The sequence below is a fragment of the Prionailurus bengalensis genome, chromosome A3 (assembly GCF_016509475.1).
Source record: "Prionailurus bengalensis isolate Pbe53 chromosome A3, Fcat_Pben_1.1_paternal_pri, whole genome shotgun sequence".
Taxonomy (NCBI): Eukaryota; Metazoa; Chordata; class Mammalia; order Carnivora; family Felidae; genus Prionailurus; species Prionailurus bengalensis.
Window position 1 is genome coordinate 46,292,727 of NC_057354.1, and position 21,902 is coordinate 46,314,628.

At 43.5% G+C, this 21,902-nt stretch overlaps 1 protein-coding gene across 1 annotated transcript in view; it reads left to right on the forward strand.

Annotated features, from left to right (window-relative positions):
- The window catches only part of KIZ (kizuna centrosomal protein), a 142,593-nt gene extending 123,454 nt beyond the window's left edge, over nt 1-19,139 (forward strand). The window contains exons 10-13 of the mRNA XM_043602995.1: nt 3,023-3,127; nt 6,004-6,100; nt 16,564-16,607; nt 18,990-19,139. Coding sequence (XP_043458930.1) covers nt 3,023-3,127; nt 6,004-6,100; nt 16,564-16,607; nt 18,990-19,093 — 350 coding nt within the window. The 3' untranslated portion in view covers nt 19,094-19,139. The remainder of the gene's footprint in view (nt 1-3,022; nt 3,128-6,003; nt 6,101-16,563; nt 16,608-18,989) is intronic.
- The last annotated feature ends 2,763 nt before the right edge of the window (nt 19,140-21,902 follow it).

Sequence of the window (21,902 nt, forward strand, 5' to 3'; positions counted from 1 at the left end):
ACGTTTATTTATTTTTGGGACAGAGAGAGACAGAGCATGAACGGGGGAGGGTCAGAGAGAGAGGGAGACACAGAATCGGAAACAGGCTCCAGGCTCCGAGCCATCAGCCCAGAGCCTGACGCGGGGCTCGAACTCACGGACCGCGAGATCGTGACCTGGCTGAAGCCGGACGCTTAACCGACTGCGCCACCCAGGCGCCCCAAGGACGTGATGATTTTAATTAGTATTATGATGCCATCCTATTGAAGCCATCCTAGGACAATGAGACTAACCTATAGCAAGAAACACTTTCTGTCCCAGGGCAGCTCGCACGCGCATGCATGCACACACACACACACACACACACACACACGCATCACACAAAACAATACTTTCCCATTCTGCATCCACTGCCTCTGGTGTTTTCTGTACTAAATCTGGTTCCAGTGTGTTCACAATCCAGCAGTGTTAAAAAAAAAATGTTGCCTTAGAATTTGTTATTTTCAGAGTTAAGAGTCCTTGATCTGTACATATTTTTAATTATATATCATTTAACATTCCAAAATATGATGCTGATTTTCAATACTTATTTTTATCTTGATTGATTCTCAGTAGGGCAAGAGAAGTTATATTCTTCTTCTTCAGTGTGATGGTAGTTTTAATCCAGTAAGAAAGGCCTCATGGTTAAGTTCTTAAATGGAGCCAGCAAACACAGGGATGCAGCTGATTGTGCTGACAGCAGGAATCCTTTTATTTTGTGGCCACGTTGAAGGTACAGCCATGGATGTTGTTTTGTTATGTTTGTGCTATCAGTTTCATTCAGGTATCCTTGAGACTTGAGGGGATACAGAAGGTTGTGTCACTCGGGTTCTTTTTATTTGTCGTTGTTCCCAACAGTCGTCCCCACATTAACTCACAGCAGACACGATGAGAAGCCCTGTGGGAACCTCAGTCAAGTGGACCTGAGCCAGGTCTGTGCTGCTGCTGATCCCTCAGGGGTGCCTGGCTTTGCTCCCTGCAAACACTCTGTCCGCACGATGAGCCCAGATTCGATTTTCTCAGCTGTGGGCCTCGGAGCTCATCCTGTGGCTGCTAGTCTTCCTGACTTTCCTATCCCCACCCAGCCTCTCCTCTGGTCCCCCTTTACTCCAGGGTGAGGAGTGCTCTGGAGGGACCAGGAAACCAAGGAAATCAGTTCTGTCTCTTGAGATTCATTCCTCTAGTGGCTTCTGCAAGGCCCAAAGAAGAGAGAAACCATTTTACTATGATGTTGAGACTACCCACAGACCAACTCAAAATAATGGCTGGAATTTGGCCACTTCAGATAAACTCATACAACTTATCTTCGAGTTTTGAAACCTGGGTTCAACTAAATTGTTTTTTGTTTGTCTTCAGAATTTCTAAAAAGTGACAGTTCAAGAAAATAATCTGCATGCATTTGAAAGTATCATCACAGGAGGAATTTAAGAAACTTCTTTCTGGGCAGTAGAATTTTCTGTATTTATGTGTCTTTTTTCCCACAATTAAAACAGTTAATGATAATGTATCAGTATCATCAACTATCCCATCAGTGTTCTACTCTTCCTTACAGTTGTTTTTTTTTTTTTCTTGAGTCAGTAGCCAGACTATGCCAACACACTGTGTTTGGTTTGGGTGACCACATAAGTCACCATCGAAATAAGGAAACATTTGGTAACAAAAGGGGATTCTATTAATAGTTATACTGGGACAACAGGCACAAACTTGAATTGTCATGGACCAATTGCGATGTTTGGTCATTCTCCTTTTTATTTTCTTAACATGAAGTTTACCATCTTAACCATTTTTAAGTGTACAGTTCAATAGTGTTGAATACATTCACATTGTTGTGCAGCAGATCTCTGGAGCTTTTTCATCTTGCAAAACTGAAATACTCTACCCACTAAACACTGATTTCCCCTTCACCCCTGCCCTCAGTGACCGCCTTTCCACTTTCTGTTTTTATCATTTTGACTCCTTTCAATACTTCATATGAGCAGAATCATATGGTATTTGTCTCCTGGTGACTGCTTATTTCGCTTAACGTAATACCCTCAAGGTTCATCTATGTTGTAGCAGGTGTCAGGATTTCCTTCTTTTTAAAGGCTGCTTAATATTCAACTGTAGGTATATGCTACATTTGTGTATCATCTGTTGATGAATGTTTGGGCTCCTTCTACTTCTTGGCTATTATGAATAATGCTGCAGTGAACACAGATGTGCCAGTATCTCTTCCACATCCTGCTTTCAATTCCTTTGGATATATACTCAGAAGTAGGATTGCTGAATCATATGGTAGTTCTATTTATAATTTGTTGAGGAACCTCTACACTGTTTTCCATGATGGTGGCACCATTTTGCAGTCCCAACAGTAGTGCACAGGATTCCAACATCTCTGCATCCTTGCCACCACTTGTTATTTTCTGTTCTTTTGATAATAACCATCCTGATGGGTCAGACCTGATTACCTCATTGTGGTTTTGGTTTCCATTTCCCTAATGATTAGTGATTTTTGAGCATCTTTTCTTGGCTTTTTGTATACCTTCTTTGGAGAAATGTCTGTTCAAGTTCTTTCCCTACATTTTCACCGGGTCATTTGTGTTGTTGTTGTTGTCATTGTTGCGTTGTTGTTGTTGCCAAGTTGTAGAAGTTCCGTATATATTCTGGATATTAATCACTTACCAGATATATTACTTCAATTATGTTCTCCCATTCTATAGGTTGCCTTTTCACTCTGTTCATTTTTTCCTTTGACATGCAAAAGTTTTGTTTGTTAGAGTCCCACTTGTCTATTTTTAATTTTCTTGACTATGTTTCTGGTGTCATCCAAGAAATCATTGCCAACTCCAATGTCCTGAAAGTTTTCTGCTATGTTTTCTTCCAGGGATTTAATAGTCTTAGGTCTTATGTTTAAGTCTGTAATCCATTTTGAATTGATTTTTGTGTATGGTGTAAGGCAAGGGTCCAAATTTATTCTTTTGCATGTGAATTTCCAGTTATCTGTGTCTTTCTTTTTAATCTGTAGAAACAAAAGCCTACCAGTTGCTGAAGCAGTCTACCCTTCAGGATACTATAAATCACACTGAAGACAGATTCCAAAAAGCGGATGTTTCTGTAATACAACTGTCAGGTAAGCAAGGGCATATTCAGTGCTCCAAGTGAGGATCCAGGGGACCTAGGAGGGCAGCCAGTGCCTGGTTCAAGCAAGGATGGTCACCCTCTGAAGGTTTCTGGAGTTTGCTTTGTAATAAGCTGCCATCAGGTCAGAATAAGCCAATACTTTTTCAGTTCTTAACAAACAACAGTTTGGAAGTCTTCCCTCCTGGATATGTACAGGCCCCCAGCATGGCAATGGCCCAAACAGTCCCTTGGATTCTACCTGGTATGTCATGATAGTAACTTGTCACTAAGTACTACTGGAAACACCCCAAACTCCTTCTTTTCCCAGTATCTCCCAGTTTCTCTCTCTCTCTCATTTTTTTTTAAGTTTATTTATTTACTTTGAGGAGGGGAGGGGCAGAGAGAGGGAGAGAGAGAGAATTCCAAGCAGGCTCCACACTGTCAGCACAGAGCCTGATGTGGGGCTCAAAACTCACGAACCATGAGATCATGACATGAGCCGATTTCCAGAGTCGAATGTTTAACCGACTGAGCCACCCAGGCGCCCCCTCCCAGTTTATTAATCATCAGTGGGAGCATCAGGCTGGGCTACCTTCCCTCCTTAGAATGTTGGTTCTTTAAATAAAAATACTGCAAATCCCAGTAAAGCTAAATTTTAAGCTTAAATGTAGTTCCTTCAACTGTAACTTTCTTTGTTTTCATATATTGTGTTATTGTACTTTTATTATTTTCAGTGGTTTTTATCTTATTGTAACTTTTTTTTTTAGTTGGAGTCACCTCAGCTCCCTTCGTGAAAGTAAATGCATTAAAGTATACTTTAATTGACCTTATTTTCACCACAGTGTCATAATTTCACCTAACAGAATGAATAGTGATTTTTTAATAACATGTAATTTCCAGTCCATATCCAAGTTTCCCAGTTGTCTCATGAGACAGACCTTTCTTTTGAGGGACATACTTACGGTGTATCAGACTTAGCTATCTTTGGAGAGCTATTTCCTAGATAATATTAGTATTAGAATCAGTTACTGTAAAATTCAGTTATTTTGGCTATTTTGAGGATTCAGTGAGTCTTTGCAGGTTAAATGCCAGCACAGTGCCTGTTAGAGAAAAGCCCTTAGGAGAATGGTGGTTATTATTTGAACTCCGCAAACATGAGACCTTGCAGTCTATTGCTGTATAATGCAGGGCCTTTACCCGGATGGAAAGATACAGCACTGTGAACCTGCAACTGTGCTTTTCATCACCTTCTTCACATTTGAGTCACAGTATTAGAGTCCAGAGGGATCTTAGAAAGTATTTATCCAACCCCTTATTTTACAAATGAGGCCCCAAGACAGTGATGTCTCTCTCAGAACAGTACAGCCTGTTAGCAGACACACATTTGGAAGGGGACTCCACAAGTCTGTTTCTGCTAAGTATATTCATGATAGTTCCATGGACAGGTTCAAAGGATAAGTAAGTTTGACATAAGTTATAGTCCCTTGGATGTATATTAAACAGTTTGGTACTGTTAAGATAGTAATAATTAATATATTAATTTCTTAATCTATTCATAAGTGAAGTGATAGGTTGTATCAAGCCAAGCAGCCCTAGATCCAATTTCCTCACCTACCCTCACAATTATACTATATGCTTTGCAAGATTCCATATTTTCTAACACTGGGATCACAGAGGTGCTTCTGATGGTCCTGGCTGTCATTGTAGTTAGACATTGCTTCTTGTATTTATTTTACCTTTGGTCACGGCTACCTTTTCACTTTCATGCTTACTCTGAGCCTAGGGACTTCTCTGAGCTCCAAAGAAAAGCAGGAAGTGGGATGGGACGGTGAAGGGAAATGGAAGCCACGTACCCATATTAGACCTCACAGCATTGTTACAGGTAGCCATAGCGCTGTGGACCCTGAACTCAAGAGTTCATCTAACTGTTGAAGAAATTCAGGTTTCAATTAACTTCTGCTCATAGGTCTTATGCTGTGTCTCTGGACCACTTAAGGCAAGCCACTTAAACATTGTGCCTTCATGTTCATGTCTGAGAAGACCTTGTCTTGTTAAGCATGGGGGACTCTCTTTGGGCAAACATGGACACCTCATTAAGGGAATCATTTGGCTGCAGAGGTTCTGTGAGACAGGCAGGTTACAGGTCAGAAACTCTGCCAAGTGCCTTTCCCAGCGATGCCCATGCACTCTCTATCCATGACCCCAGTGACCACCAGTTGAGAATCAGACTGGTAGCTGACATCCAAGGGCACCCAGGAGATGAGGTGAGGGTTGCCCTGCAAGCTGGATGTACCAGGGGCATGGTCTGGTTCCCCTGCTCCAGAGAAAATGTGGATTGTCATCTTCCCCATCAACCTTTTCAGGCTGATTAAAGAGTGGCCTTGATGGCTTTCAGTGGAGTTTCATTCTTCTCCGCAAGATGGAAGAGAGAGGATTTGGCAGAGGGGTATCTGTCATCCTGGGATGTCAGTGATTTCTGAGACCTGGTTCCCAGCACCCATCATTTTGGTGATTTCTCACTGCCCATGTGTTACAACAAGGTAAATTATCAGCATTTAGTGTCATAGGAGAGGCCCATATGCGCAGACATGTGACTTGGTCATTTAAAATTTAGGTCTTTGAATGATTTTGTTTTCTCGTTTTTGTGGCTTCTTCATGTCACAGGAAGCGCCTCCACCCACCCACACGCACACACACTTCCTTTCAGTATTCTGCCAACATGTTGTTCCTTGCCTCAGAAGCTCCTTTGCCTTCTGTGGCTTGGACAGCATCTTCCCCCGTCGACGTTTGTTTCACCAAAGTTATTGTGAGGCTGCTTCTTCATTCAGTGCATTTCTCTGCTGCGTGGCGGCCAGCACTCACTCTCCACGTTTGTGCTTATCACAGGTTTGAACATTGGCAGCGGTATACTCAAGACAAAGACAACTAACAAAATCGCCTCGGAGGCTAGTTTTTCATCGAGCGAAGGAAGTCCTTTGTCAAGGTAAAGTCGTGAAAGCCTTTCTGAACAGCGGTCACAAGATGAGAACTGTCACTCCGTAATGAATGCAACTCTGGCTGCATATTATTTTGTTGTGTGACTTGAGGGAAGGTTATGGTTTGGGTTTTTGTTTATCTAAAATAACAGTTGAAACTCCAGTCTACCTTTGAAAATATTTGTGCCAGAGAGCCAAGTATTGTTTTGCAGCTGTTGTTTCGTTGGTTTAAGACTCAATTGACACCTCAGTGAACCACAAATTAGCGTCTACAGCTGCTCGCAGTAGGGCTGCTTAGACACCACACAATGGAGGGTGTCGGAAAAGGGCAGAGAGAAAACATCGGGCCTTAAAAGAAATAAAGTGGCCCGTTTCTGCTTTCTGAGACGGCTGATATATATACTGGCAATTGCTGGGTATTTGTTTTTGTATTCCTCTTTTTCACCAGGCATTTGGGCAAGATTATTCTTCCCTTTTCTGATACTTCCTTGCTTATTGTCCATAAAGAACAAGATGTATCCAACATTTGCTGAACCCCAGCACCTCTTATAAGTTTTTCAAGCAACGTAAGTGAGTTGGTGAGTTGTGTGCTGGATTTGTCATCGACATAAAATACTAGCCATGCGATGGCATTGGGTCGGAAAAAATGTATAGATGGGAATCAAAGCAATTGTCTGAGGAAAATACCTGGCTTTGGCTGCATATTGTTTAAAACTGCACAAACTTCCTTTTCTAATAACATTTCTCATTAAAAAGGTGTCTTTTAGATGCTTACATTACATTAGAATTAACTTGCCCTGACAAAATTTTAAAACAGAAACTTTACATTTCTAACATCATATCCAGTATCCCATAATATAAAGCGATTTGATCCGGAAATGTAGTGTTTTTTAAATGAAGAAAAAAATCCTATTTTCACTTATATTTTGAAAAACATTATACTATTTTTAGGACTGGAATATCTTAAAATGAGATGGATTTTCTAAAATTAGGTTGTTGCTTTTAGAAACCCGACAAGTTCAGTTTTAGAAAACTACTCATGTAGTTACCAAAAATTAGCATGTTTAATACCTGGGTTTTCATCCTTGGTTTTGAAAGAAGTGGGAGGAAATGAATTATGGGACAGGAATAATGTTCAAGTGTTATATATTTTTGATTATCCTGTAAATTCAAGTTCTAGGTCTTTTAAAGGATATTTTAAAAGACAGTAAGTTCTACAGGTAGGTGTCAGCCCTCACTGTTACCATCTGGCTCACTAACACATCCTGTAGTTGTTAAAAGATCGTTGGAAATGGTCATCTCCATTATATTTTAGAGGCATTAAAAAACCCAATTCTTCTTGAACTTGTCTTTATATGTATATACTCTTCAGGCAATGTTAAAATACATTCAGAAAGCAGCTAGACCCAAAGAATGTTTTCTCGGCCTGGTAATTTCATGTCTTGTGTCTATATTTCACTAAACTAAATTCAAACTTTCTTCCCCATCCATTTTGAGGCAGGGACCTTGTGTTACTATTGCTCCTGCATGAAATTAATTTTCTAAATAAATCACAAGTAATCTCATAACCCTCTTTAAGAAAAAAAAAAAAAAAAAAGAAAGGTCTTCAAGGAACATTTGGTTCTAGACACTTGATAATAATCCAGTGATGAAAAAGGTCTGGGCATTGAGTGTGTGGGTTTGGCGTGCTGTTTGTTACGGTTTAGTTCTTTTGCTGGGTTTGGTGTTGTTAATACACCACCCTGGGCTTTGGAGAGCTCTGGTTTTGCTGTTTGTGCCTGGATTCACTGAAATTTCTTAGAGGCTTACATTTAAGGATCCCACTTACTGCAGTCACTCCTCGTGCTTTATTGCTTTTACAAGTGGTCTCGAAACCCAGTACTTGAGAATAAACATAACAGTGCAGTGCTGCTGTAGCACTTTTAAAAATTCTTCTTTGCTCTATTTTGTCAGTGAGCTGATGAGCAACCTCAAAAAAAAAAAAAAAAAAAGACCCTGCTGGACCTAAAAAAAAAAAAAAAAAAAAAATGGCTTCTTCTGATGTCCTAGAGACAATAATTATGATGTGCTAGTTAAGCCCAAACTACAGCTGAGGGATTTTACTTTAAAGCAGCGGCTTGGGTGCAAAAATGCATTTATAGCTCTTTGTCTGCACCTCATTATGTGTGGGCCTGATTCATTAAGTAATTGGTTTGCAGTTGTTTACATGAGTATTAAGGCCTTCTTTTCAGCCGCCTTTGAGAGATACATTGTGCAAATGTTGCCTGTGATGAATGCAGAATGAGGGCCAGAGGGTCCGTCCTATTGGCTAAACAGTGCACTCTGTTGAAAAGCCAGAGAAAGGGATTGGGTGCTGCTTTGCATAGCAATGACTTTCTTAATAAGCGTTACAGATTAATACACACCAGCTATAAAAGATGCAAAGAGATACTCTTAGCACATTTATCCATGCTCATTTCATTGTGATGGTGGTGGGATCCGGGTGCTTTCATATTCCGTTTTTCCGAGCAGCAGCTTCAGTGCATGAGCCGTAATAGAATCCGATGTTTATTGTATTATAAATCACGGGCAAGTAGGCAGATCGGCAACAGTTTATTATTAAAGATTCTTTCAGTGTAAATCTTTTTCTACCATTGTATTTGCTTCAGCAAAATCATTTTGTGGTTGAGTGGGGATGAAAGGCATAATGTACGAAGGAGTGAGTCCTAATAGGAAGCCGTTCTCCAAGTAAAGACCACTTGTTCCCTTTTGTTCAGGGGTGCATGCCAGAGCTTCCTCTCCTCTGCAAACATTGTCTCGCTTTACCTTCCCCAGGAAGCGGTTTTCACGCTCCCGGATCCATTTATTCAATGGAGAGTATATTTTAACAGCCTGCCATGTAACTTCAGTTTACCGTCTGGATCGAGATAACATTTTACCGAAGAAAAGGATGTGTGCTTGCAACATAATTGCCTGGGGGAAAGGTAGCAGAAGTCACCCAGCCATGGCACCCTGGCAGGGCCGCTGTGGGTGGCATTTTGTGTCCACCCTGCAACCACCAGAGTGGCCAGCGGAGGGCGCCTGGCCGCAGCTGATGCCGTGTCTCTCTCCTTGCCTGGTCACTGGGCCATTTTCCCTTGGGAGAATACAAAGATTGCACGGAATCAATACCAGTGAAATAAAAATCAGGTATTCCTGGAAGTCCTTTGGGTTTTATTAAAGCACCCGTTCTCTGTCTCTGGCTTAGCAAATCTGCAATCGCCTTAAATCCTACTGAATAAGCAGCTGCCTAAATATCCTACGTGTTCTCCTCATAGACCCACCTACTTTATTTTTTTCTACACAGAGCATGAAAGAACAGTAACTTGCTAGATTAGCCGAAGGGAAGGAGTTAGCAAATTGACCTCAGGCAGCTTAAAAGAAAAAAAAAAAAAAAAAAAGAAAAAAAAAAAAGGAAAAAAAAAAGGCTTCTGCTGCAGGGTCCCTGGCTAACCATCAGGGGGCGCTCGGACTTTGTCAAATTAAAACTGTCTCAGCCTTTGGTCAGCCCTTAAAATTAGAATTTACAGAGATTTGTTGGCATACTCATGGGGTTCTTCCTTCCTGAATAATTTTATGCCTTCTATTTTTCAGAAATATATGTCTCTTGAGCAAAATTGTAGCTGAAGATGCTGTTTGAGACATTTTAATACCGATTTTAGCTAGCAGTCAAAATCATTAAAAATTACAGAATTTGGAGTCTAGAGACCACATCTTCTCATTAGTTAATATTTTCAGTCTTATATAGTAAGACCCTAGAACAGGAAGGACACTTCCCACTAGTAGCCCCCCCCCCCCTCGTGGTCTCCCATCCCATAGACCCCTGCTCTTGGCAGGACCCTCAGAGTCTCATTGCCAGACTCCACTGACATGACCTCAAGGTCACAATAACTTGGGTAGTTTGTTGACAGGCTGTGGATACTTATTTCCTTCAACACAGTATTGACCATGAGGTTGGGAATCATTGTGTTCCTAATATTAGGACATCCCCCAGGTCTGCTGTTTTCCAGATTCCTCCTTCCACAGGGCCAAGAATGAGTGTCTGAAATCCTAGCCTGACTGTTGCACCTCTGCTGCTGTGAGTCTCTCAAGGGCTTCTGTTACCCATACCCCCTCTCAAGCACTTCATGGCCTACAGTCTGCAGCGCCTTCCAGCCTGCTCCCCCATGTCCCTGTGCCCACTTGACAGCCTCATGTCATGCCCTCATACAACCAGCTATGTCATGAGCCCCAGCTTCTATTCCTGCTCTTTTGCTGGAATGCTTCTGCCCCACACTTTCACCTGGATGATGCCTACTAGATTGTCAGGGCTTAACTATTAACCTTCTAAAAGTCTCCTAAGCAAAGGATCTGGTCATACAAGACGCCCCTCCTGTGGCCCCATGGCTATTTCTACCATCATCTGTAGCATAGGGATTGTAGCCATTTGCAGGTACCTTCCCCTCACTGTGAGCTCCTCACTGGGGGCTTGGAGGGCTTTTCTGATTACCAGTGCTCAATAACGGTGGGACTTGCTGAGTAAGTGAACCTCTGTGTATAGCTCCACTGTTCACTCAAGCATTTGTCTTAGATGCCCTCACCTCTGGGTGGCATCACATACCCAAGCTGCAGGAAATCATGCATTCCACAAAGGTCTCTGCATGAGTGTATAGGAGAGGGAGGGCACACACACATTTCCCAAGGGAGACTCCTGCAGTCAACCTCGATTGCACCCTCTCCAATCGTGCACCCTGCATTTGGCTTCCAGGAAACACACTGGGCATGAACCCTCATACAGTGCATTACTGGGGTCCTCACCTAACTGCTGTCCTGTCTATTGGTAAAAGGATATCTGGTTCTTGGCTCTGAACTTGACCTGGGCTCTTGGTATGTGCTAGAGGCCTGGACATTACCGCCTAATTCTGCTGCTGTCAGTTCTCAGCTTACCCTACAGTTGCCCTTTTTGGCTTGTGTCACAGTTATTTTGGTATCTGTCTCCCCACTGGAGCATGAGAGGCCCAAATACAGAGATCAAATGGGTATTGTTTGTTGCTGTGGGCCCAGCATAGAGCTGATGTGTAGTGTGACCTATGAGACAGTGAATGAGTAAGGGAATGGATGAATGAACAAACCATTGCTCTGCCGACCTGCTTGTGCAAGACCTAGCAGAGGCCATTTCCCTGTGTCCTCCCCATCCCAAGTGCTCCTGCCCATCAGGCTCCTTAAGGAGTAGACTTCATGCATCTCAGGCCTGTTTCCTTTCTCTCTGTCCCCACATTTTCCCTTTCCTTGGCCACTGTGCCAGAGTACTTGTCACCTTCACTTAGAACCCATGACTGTGCCATCACCAAACCAAGCACATGGCTTTGTGTGCCCGAATGCTGTGACAGTGAGCAGCACCACTCCCCCACACCTGCCGTAGCCAGGCTGTCAAGCAGGATTCTCTCTAAACTTACCAGAACACTGCAACGAAGGCCTACTTCCCCATTTTGCAGACAGAAAACGGGTGCTCAGAGAGGTAGGGAGCTTGCCCAGGGCCACACAGGGAGCAGAGTAGAGCATCAAGGGAGTAGAGGCTGTCTGGCCCCAGAGCTGACACTGTCTCCCATCAGCAGTCCTGCACTGGGACAGGGACCGGCTGCCCCAACCCAGGTTCTCTCCACCCTGCTGTTTGACCACATCTCATGAGGTGAGACAGGTGTTTGCATTTGGGAAGCATCCATGTGCTGGGGGGCTCTGTCCTCGTCTGCCCCCACTCCCATCTGACAGTTCTGTGTGTCTTGAAGCACAGCCTTCACAGCCTCTCTGGGCCCCACCACCCATACAATGAAAGCTCTGGATAATCTATAAGTGCTCTGCTATAATTTAATAATGGGTTTCTTAGAAGCTCATAGGTTTTCCACTTCTCATTTTGTCTCTACTTGCCAGTTCCACAAAGCAAAACTTCATGCTTACAGTAGGCCTTGCCATCTAATTTTGTATTTATGTTGACTGTGTTGACTAAGTATTCCTAGCTACATTAGCCTTTTGCTCATATAACATGAATAGTTGACACACATAATTTCAGTGATACCTTGTTTCACCACGATTGTGGATTGTGCACGTGGGTGCCAGGTGCTGCTCTTCGGATAAAAACTGTTAAGGCCCTGACCAACCTTTACTTCTTAAGTTTAGCAAGGATGAGAACAAAAGTGACTTTGATTAGAGTTGTCCTAATCTGGTTTATCAATAGCAGGGGAATTCATAAACAATTACTGAAAAGCATCAAAAAATGAGATGGCTAGGGGCGCCTGGGTGGCGCAGTCGATTAAGCGTCTGACTTCAGCCAGGTCACGATCTCACGGTCTGTGAGTTCGAGCCCCGCGTCAGGCTCTGGGCTGATGGCTCAGAGCCTGGAGCCTGTTTCCGATTCTGAGTCTCCCTCTCTCTCTGCCCCTCCCCCGTTCATGCTCTGTCTCTCTCTGTCCCAAAAATAAATAAACGTTGAAAAAAAAATTAAAAAAAAATGAGATGGCTTGATGGGTAGACAGAGGGAAGATATGTGATAAAGCCAATATGGCAAAAGGTAAATTAAGCATCCCCTTCATGGGTATGTGGTATTCATTGCACAGCTATGGGGAAAAAAATACCTAACCTGCTGGGAAATTCTGCGGAGGTCATTGTCCCATTATGATGAGACCAGCAGAACATGGTCACATTTTAATTTAATCCATTGTCTGTGGTGTTTTACCTGAAAATGGTTTGTTTTGAAGTAGGACCTCCAATATAATTGTAACCTTCTGGGGAAAAAAAATCAAGTCTGCCATCTTGGATTTTAAGAGTTACCCATGAAAGACCAGGCAGACCCTTTGGTGTGCTGTAAGTATGGCAGTGTCACCTGTTCAACCGGCTCGGTGCACTGTGGCCCCAGGGCCAAGTCTTGGCCTCTGCCTGGTTTTGTACACCTTCAAGCTAAGAGCGGGTTTTACATTTTTGGGGGGCGAGGGGAAGCAAAGAAGAGGGAGAAGGAGAATCTTAAGCAGGCTCCACACTCAGCATGGAACCCAACACAGGGCTCGATCTCACAACCATGAGATCATGACCTGGACTGAAATCAAGAGTCAGACGCTTAACCACTGAGCCACCCAGGTTTTTACATTTTTAAATGGTTGGAGGAAATCCAAAGAAGAATGATGTTGCATGACACCTGACCTGGAAGTTCTATGAAATTCACATTTTTGTGCCTATAAGTGAGGTTGAATTACAATACAGCCCCACCTATCGTGTTCATGGCTTGTTTCCATGCTACAGCCACAAAGGTGAGTTGTCCTACAACCATATAGCCCACAACAGCTGAACCATTTACCCTCTGGCTCTTTACAGCAAACCTTTGCCAACCTCTGTTTTACAAGATGAAAATGTTACTTTCATGCTCTTAGGGAAGATGAAGCAGTCAGACTCCAAGTATGTGTGACCCAATCCCATGGCCTATAAGACTAACTCTTCCATTTCTTATACTTTGCCAGAGTAAATGTATTCCTCGTCTTATTTATTATAGTAGCTCAACAAGTTGACTATATCCAGTATTCCAGGGAAAGTTCTCCCACTATGCCCGTTGGCCTTGTCTTAGCTTTACACATTAGGTGTGACTCAGAAAGAACTGTTGACCCTAAGAATTGCATGTGACTCTAGGTCAGCTTTGAACTGGGGTGTCACATTGGTGGGCAGAGCTGGCTTCCCAAAGGGAAACATAATTGCCCCTAGTGCATGGGGATGGAGTAGGAGACACCTGGAAGCAGCGTCCACCTTTCTCAGTGGGTGACCTACATGCATTTAGTTCTGCAGATTTCTTGCACGATTCCGGTAAGAAACTTAACCTGATTCTGAAGTCACAGAAGTAGAAACATGAAAGTCAAATAATGTGCCAGCAACTAGGTCGAGTGTCTTTAAGCAGGGCCCTGCTCTTGGTGAGCTTCATCTTTTCATTCTGCACATAATCACCAAGCACAAAGCCCTGGGTTACCCAGGGGAGCTGAAGCAGGTGCCATCACTTCCCTCACAGAGCTCATAGTCTATAGCAGAAGTGATACACAAATGAGTGTAAAACAGCAACTTGGGTGAGGAATCAGTGGTGGGTGGGGAGCAGTAGGGGAAGTGAGGCTGTAGTAGAAGGACCCAACCAAGTCTGGGGATCAGCCTTTGAGGTGCTGTTCAGGATTTAGGGAGTTCATCAAAAAACAATGGGAAGGCTTTAAGGAGCTTTAGCAAGGAAGTGGAGTGAGAAGTTCATTCTTGCTGCTGAGTGGAAGATGGACTGTAGGGGACAGGGTGTGTGTGGCATCACCAGTTAGGGGCTGTTACAAAGGTCCAGGCAAGAGATGCTGGTGTAGTTGGCCAGGTTGTGGCAGTGTGGAGGGAAGAGCAAGGATTGAATTGTAATACAGCCCCGTCTATTGATTTACACATCGGAGCTGACTGGGTGCAGGAGGGCCTAGGAGTGGAAAGGGTTGGGGAGGGAGCAGAGGATCCGAGTGCCCTTGACTGAAACAGGAGGGACCTGGCCTGGCAGGGGAAGAGAATCACAGTGGGGAGATTGTGAATTTGGTCATGGATGAGCATGTTGCCCACAAGGTGCTTGGGAGGCAGCCAAGTAGAACTAGCACATGAGCACAGGCCATGTTTCTGGAGCTCAGAGAAGTGGCTGGGGCCACGGGGATCTGGCCCATGCTTATCCGTCATTGTGCCCTTGCTCTTAACAAGGGCTCCCTGCTACTACATCCCACTGCATCCCCCCACCCCTTTACTGGCCTGTGCAATCCTCTCTGGCTTTCAAAGCAGAGTCCAGGAGATGCCCTGCTTCCTCAGGGGTCCTGCAGCCACCCATCACCCACCCTTTGCTCCCTGTTCTCCCAGCCCTCAGTGCTCTATCCCTCTCCCCGCTGTGGCTCTTATTACCTGGACTACAGCTGGAGACTCTCTGGCCCCCACCAGCACTGTTCTAACCCACCTCTGCCTCCAGCATCTAGACTAGTCCTCATGAAATGAGAGGTAGGTAAATAGTAGACATACAACCCACAGTTGCATTGTGTGTGTGTGTGTGTGTGTGTGTGTGTGTGTATGTGTGTGTGTGTATACACTAGTACTTTATGAAAGATGGATTCATATGGTCAGTGGCCACCTTACCTGCAGCCTCCATGACTGATGGTTAGTGCTGGGCCCTTTCATAGGACCATCCACTCTTCATGGAGAAACAGCTGTGGGCCACTAGTTGGTCATGACAGATAATGAAACAGGCACCAAGTTTAAAGGAAGCATTGACAGATATTGAGCCTAGAAAATTATACCTAAATGGAGCTTATTTTACAGAAAAAAACAAACCAAGTATGGCAGCTATGGAAAACAGCAAATTTTTAAGCCATAGGTTAGCCAGACTTGACACAAAGGAGGGAGAAGATAAGTTCACAGGGTTTCCTATGTTAAGAGGACCAGGGTTCTGGCCATGAGCAGTGACCATACACATTGGGGTCTGTCTTTTCTTGACATTCTTCTCCTCTAAGAGACTGGAATCTGTTTTAATGCAATAATATATAAATGTAAATCCCAGCATATACCTTGGCAAGAACAGGTTGCTAGGTATTAGATGCCATAGACACTAGCATCTTTGTGTATGTGATACCCAGAAACCTACACCTCGGTGTCCAGGATACTTATGTTTTTCTGTCTTAAGTTAGTGTTTTTAATTAAGCAGACTGAGAGTTTATCTTGGACTCCCTTGTCAAGCCGTTAAGGATTGGTATCACTGGCTTGATGGAGATGAGGATCTTATCTTCCCCGCCAGCTTCTCCTTGTATTCTATCTTGGATTCTCTACTTCGGGTATTTCACTTTTAGCTTGTCTAAAAGTGCCAAAGCTTTGCCTGGACATGTTTTGGAAAGGCTGTTGAAGGGAAGTGGATCCTCTACCTCACCGCCCAGGTGCTCATTGTCCTGCGCTGCAAGGGATGCCTGCAGGGCACACTATGACCTGGTGTCTGCAGGGCCAGCAGAGAATGCACTCAGGGATACTGGTGATGCTGTCGCAATAGGGACCCACCCACCAAAGCATCAGCAAGTAACTCTGGCCACCGAGGTCCTGACATTTTCTTCTTCTTCTTTTTTTAAAGTGTTCTATTTATTTATTTTGAGAGAGAGAGCAGGGAAGGAGCAGAGGAAGAATCCCAAGCAGGCTCCATGCTGTCAGCACAGCCCCAATGTGGGGCTCTATCCCACGAACCGAGAGATCATGACCTGAGCCAAGATCACAAGTCAGAAGCTCAACTGACTGAGCCCCCCAGGCGCCGCCTAACATTTTCTTCTTGCTCTTAAGACTCAGGGAGAACGTGTAAAATTTCTGGCCTTTCAGTGCAGTACTTCTTTGCTAATGTGCTCATTGTAAAAATATCAGTCTGATTGTCATTTTTTTTTTGCAAGACTCAGGCTATTTCTTTATTTTTCAGGCATGAAAATGAAAAGAAACTAACTACCAATTTAGAGTCTAAAGGTAAGAGAAATCACTGGAGGCTAGATTTTCATCTTGTGTTTTAACCCAGAGTTGTTTTGTGACGTGTTTCTTGTTTCCTGCACCCTCCTGTAAGGACTGTGAAGCGTGTGTGCGATCACTGGGCGCCCTGTGGCTCTCCCCAGGGTGATTATGGTCTCTGAGGGGGATTGGAGGGCTATCGAGGAACCATTCTTCAGTGACAGGGCTATGAGCTGACAACATATGGGGTGCCATGGGCCATGGTGGCATAGCATTCTAACTTGCAAGTGTGAATTTGCAGGGTATCCCAGCCTCCACATCCAATTAATTGACAACACTGGTATATTCTACCTGTGAAATGGTTTTTGACTCTGTCCCCATCCTCATGGCTAATGCCCTGAGAGTACCCACTGCTCATGACATGACAGGGCTCTTACAGTAGACACTAACTGGTTTCCTCCCATCTGGCCCCTCTCCCACTCCCCACCTGGCCACCAGCATCTAAAATCTCATGTAAACTTCTTACCTTCCTGGTTAAAAATTGCTAATGCTTCCTGCTACGTGCAGGATAGAGTCCACAACTTTCTCCCTTTGTGGTTTGGCCACATCCCTACTTTCCAGCTCAGTCCCTACCAAGATCTTGTCCTCTGTGGATCTATTCACAGTCAGCTTTTTCCAAATATAGATGTACCTCAGAGATACTGCAGGTTCGGTTACAGACCACTGTAATAAAGCCAAATAAATTTTTTGGTTTCTCAGTGCCTGTAAAAGTTGTGTTTACACTGTACTGTAGTCTCTTAAGTGTACAACAGCATTCATTATGTCTAAAAAAATGTTAATTAACATTAAATTAACTTAAAATACTTTAAAAATAATTAAAAAACACCTTATTGCTAAAAGATGCTAGCCATCATCTGAGCTTTCAGTGAGTCATAATTACTGATCACAGATCACTGTAGGAAATATAATAATGGAAATAATAATAATTGGAATAATGAGAGAAGTACCAAAATGTGACACAGAGACACAAGGTGAACAAATGCTGTTGAAAAAATGGCACCAGTAGATTTGCCTTGTGTAGGGTTGCCATAGACCTTCAGTTATAAAAAAACACAGTCTCTGCAAAGCACAGGAAAATGGGGTATGCCTGTATACCACGCTTGTACTTCTGTGCCTTTGCTCATTCTGTTCCCCCCTTTTCTTTAGCGCCATGAGCTCCCATTCGTCTTTCAGCCCCACCTTCCATGCTAACACTGTGGTATATCCTATGCAGAGCTTGAGCTTGCTCTATTCCTGTCTGCTTAGACCCCCGTCCCAGTAGGTTGTGGTCGAGAGCGTGGGTATAAGTCCGACAACCTGGGTGGGACTCCTGGCTTCAACACCCGCTAATTCTGTAATTGGGGCCAGTTACTTAACCTCTCTCAGCCCATTTGCTCAGTAAATGGAGACATTAACACTTACCTTCCCAGGTTGGTACAAGGATGAAATGGGGTTGTGTATAAGAAGTCATCACAGAATGGCAGGTAGTGAGTGCCGTGGAGATAGCAGTGGTCATGGAGATTGTCCGTATAGCAGACCGTGTCCCACCACATCCTGTCCGACCACGCTGGAGATCACAGTGCAGTTCTCGGGCATGCTGTGGCCTTCCACCACAAGCAGCTGTGCATCTGCTTAAGGGCTTTCTCTGGCTGCAGGCGCATGCCCAGCCCCAATGGGGCAGCCCAGAGTACCCGGGAGTTGATGCCCTGGTTGAGAATGAGAATAACCTTCAACCAATGAGAAATGGAAGTTGGTCAATAAATAACCCCACTGCCTTACTCTTTGTTGGGACAATTTGAGGAGAGTTCTGAGTTTCTCAGAGAGTACCCTGCAGGCCTGAGCCGCCTTGTCCACTGCCAGCCCCCCTCATTAACACACCCTCTGCTGGCTTCCTCTCTTCCTGTGTCACTATTCCAGCCCCTCCCATCGTTCCCAGGATCACCTCCCAAGTAAACCTTGTGCACCCAAGGCCTCCTATTCTTCCACCATGTCTTCCTTGTGAAGTATAGAAGGGGATCAAAGTGCAAGAGCAGCTAAGCTGAGGTGGTCTCAGGCCTGGTGAAATACCTGGCTAACCCTGCTTCTGTGTTAATCCTGATTTAAAATCCCCATCCTGCAGTAAAGAGCTGAGCACAACAAAAGGGGAAGGAAATATTCTGCAGTGTTTCCATAGAACACACTGAGATGTGCAAATTTGTGCAGTATGGACATGCATCCAGATGCACCTGGTCAGGTTCAGCCCTCAGTGTCCCTAGTAGGCCTTTTGCAGGCCAGTGCTTCCAGTCCACTGGAACCAGTATACTGATGAAGCCAAGCTTATCAGAGTGGAGAGATGTTAAATAGCTGTCTGTTTTTCTCTTCCAGCCTTTTGGGATGAATCCGACGACAGTAACTCAGAAATTGAAGCTGCTTTACGCCCTAGAAACCATAACACATCTGCCGATGACTTTGGTGATTTTTATGACTAATAAGCAGTAACAACCATTGGAAATAAAGTCATTAAATAACCTAAAACCCTGTGTTTGTATGTGATGTCCTAAACAAACATGTCTTTTAAAGCTTCCTAATTGTTTAATAGGAGCACTTGGGACCATATTGCTACTGGAGTGAAATTCCATGGCATAAACATAAACTAGCATATTCATTTGAAGTGTTATCAAAAAACAAAGTGATATGCAATGCCCATTGAAATGTAAGTTGCTTTCTTTGTAGAAATTGACAAGCTGGTCCTAAAATTCATATGGAAATCCAAGGGACCCAGAATAGCTAAAACAACCTTGAAAAAGGAAACAAAGTTGGAGTACTCACACTTCCCAATTTTGAAACTTACTTAAAAGCTAAAATAAACAAACAAATGAAAGCTGTAGTAATTGAGACTGTATGGGACTGGCATAGACATACAGATCAGTGAAATATCAATTTATATATAATCTAGAACTGATAATCCAGAAATAAATCCTCATGTGTATGGTCACTTAATTTTTGACAAAGGTGCCAAGCCATTCAATGGGGAAGGAGTGATCTTTTCAACAAATGGTGCTGGGACAACTGAAGAGCCAAAGAACTGCAGATGAATGAAGTTAGATCCCTACCTCACACTGTATACAAAATTAACTCAAAATGCATCAAGGATCTAAGTGTAAGAGCTAAACTATAAACCTCTCAGAAGTAAGCATTGTGTAAATCTTTCTGACCTTGAATTAGGCAATGGTTTCTTGGATATGACACCAAAAGTCCTTAACTGAGAAAAATAGATACATACATTGGACTTCACCCAAATTAAAACATTTTGCTGCAAAGGACACCATCAGGAAAGTGAAAAGAATGGGAGAAAATATTTTCAAATCATATATCTAAAAAGGGACTTGTATCCAGAATATATAAAGAATTTTTATAATTCAATAAAAAGACAACAAACTCAATTTAAAAATGAGCAAAAGTTCTGAATCGACATTGCTCCAAAGAAAATGTACAAAAACAGTCACAAACTAAAGGACACATGACAACTAAATGCAGTGTGGGATCCTAGGTTGGATCCTCGAACCAAGAAAGGACATTAATGGAAAGTTTGGGGAAACCCAAATTAAGTTTGGAGTTTAGTTGATAGTAATTATACTAGTGTTGTTTTCTTGGTTTTTACAAATGTACTGTGGTAAGATCAGAGGGATGTAACAAGAACTCTGTATTATCTTTGCAACTTTTCTATAAATCTAAAATTATTCCACACACAAAAATCCAGCAGTAAACATGAACATTTGGGTGATACCCTTCTAGACCTTTTCTATGTTTTTACCTTTTCTTTGTTTTTCAAATTGTCTTGAACATTTCATTTTTTAATTCTTAAATCTTAGCAGACAATAACACAGCCCTTCAGCCAGCACACTAGCCAGGTATTTGTCAGCAGTGCTCATGGAATATAGAGTCCTACATCTGAACACCTTTTGCTGGAGATCACATGTCATGTTTACTGATGATGACCCAGAACAAAGCCTAGCTTTGTGCAGTCTACCACTTTCCTAATGCTTAATCTTACTTCTGAATAGTGGTAGAGTAGGCCTGGGACCCAACACCCTTCGCAGGCAAATTTTCCAGCTAAATTTAATAACATTCTTTTTTTCCTTCCTATTGACCTCAAGTGACCCTGATTTAAAATGCATAGAAGTAATACAAAGTTTCCCTTTTGTATACATTGTAAAGAAAAGAAGATAATTGACTTTTTAAATTATACTAAGAAAATAACAGGACAAGTGATTGGCGGGCATGGCTAAGGGGCTGGCTAACTAAGCTCCACTGTGCTGTGCTCACCAGACAGCTCTCTGGTCCATTTTGGGGTCTCCAGGGGTTTAAATTCCTGGAGGGTCATGCACTGGCCCATAGGTGGTCTTGTTTCCCCAGGTAAAGGCAGTGGGACAATGTAAGTTTGTAAACTATTTGTGTGAACCACCGTCCCCCCACCGCGTTCTCCTGTCCCCTCATACCACTACCACAACTCACAACACTCCTGACACCAGACATGTGGGGTTTTCCCACACCAACCAATTATCTGACCCCAGCTGGGCGTCCTGCAATGCGATTCAGTTCTGACACTACCTGCGCTTAGTGCAGACCCCGCAGGTTAAGGACACAGTTCCACAAGGCTGACCGCCCCACCCCCGCCCGACTTCAGACACATGTCACAAGTAGTAGGTCCCCAGGTTATCCACAACTTCTGTCTGACTTGGCTACAAATCCGATGGCCACAGCCCCTCCTTGGTTTTGATAATTTGCTAGGTGGCTCATGGAACTAAGGAAAACACTCAATTCCTTTTACCTGTTTATCATGAAAGGTATGATAAAGGATATAGATGAACATGCAGATGGAAGAGGTGCATATCAAGGTGTGTGGGAAGGGGTGCGGAACTTCCATGCCCTGGCCAGGTGGGCCACTCTACCGGCACCTGCTTGTATTCAGCAACCTGGAAGCTCCCAAACCTCCTACTTTTGGGATGTTTATGGAGGCTTCATCATGTAAGCATGATAGATTATCAACCCCACTTCTACAGAGCCCCACTCCCCTCTCCAAAGAATGGGGGGATGGGGCTGAAAGTTCCAAGCTTCTCATCATGACTTGGTCTTCCTGATGACGAGCCCCTAATCTGAAGCTACCAGGAGCCCACCCAGAATCACCTCATCAGAACAAAAGACACTCCTGTCACCCAGGGAAATTCCAAGAGTTTAAAACTGTTTAGAGCTCTGTGTCAGGAACCAGAGAGCAGAGACCAGAATATACATTCTCTA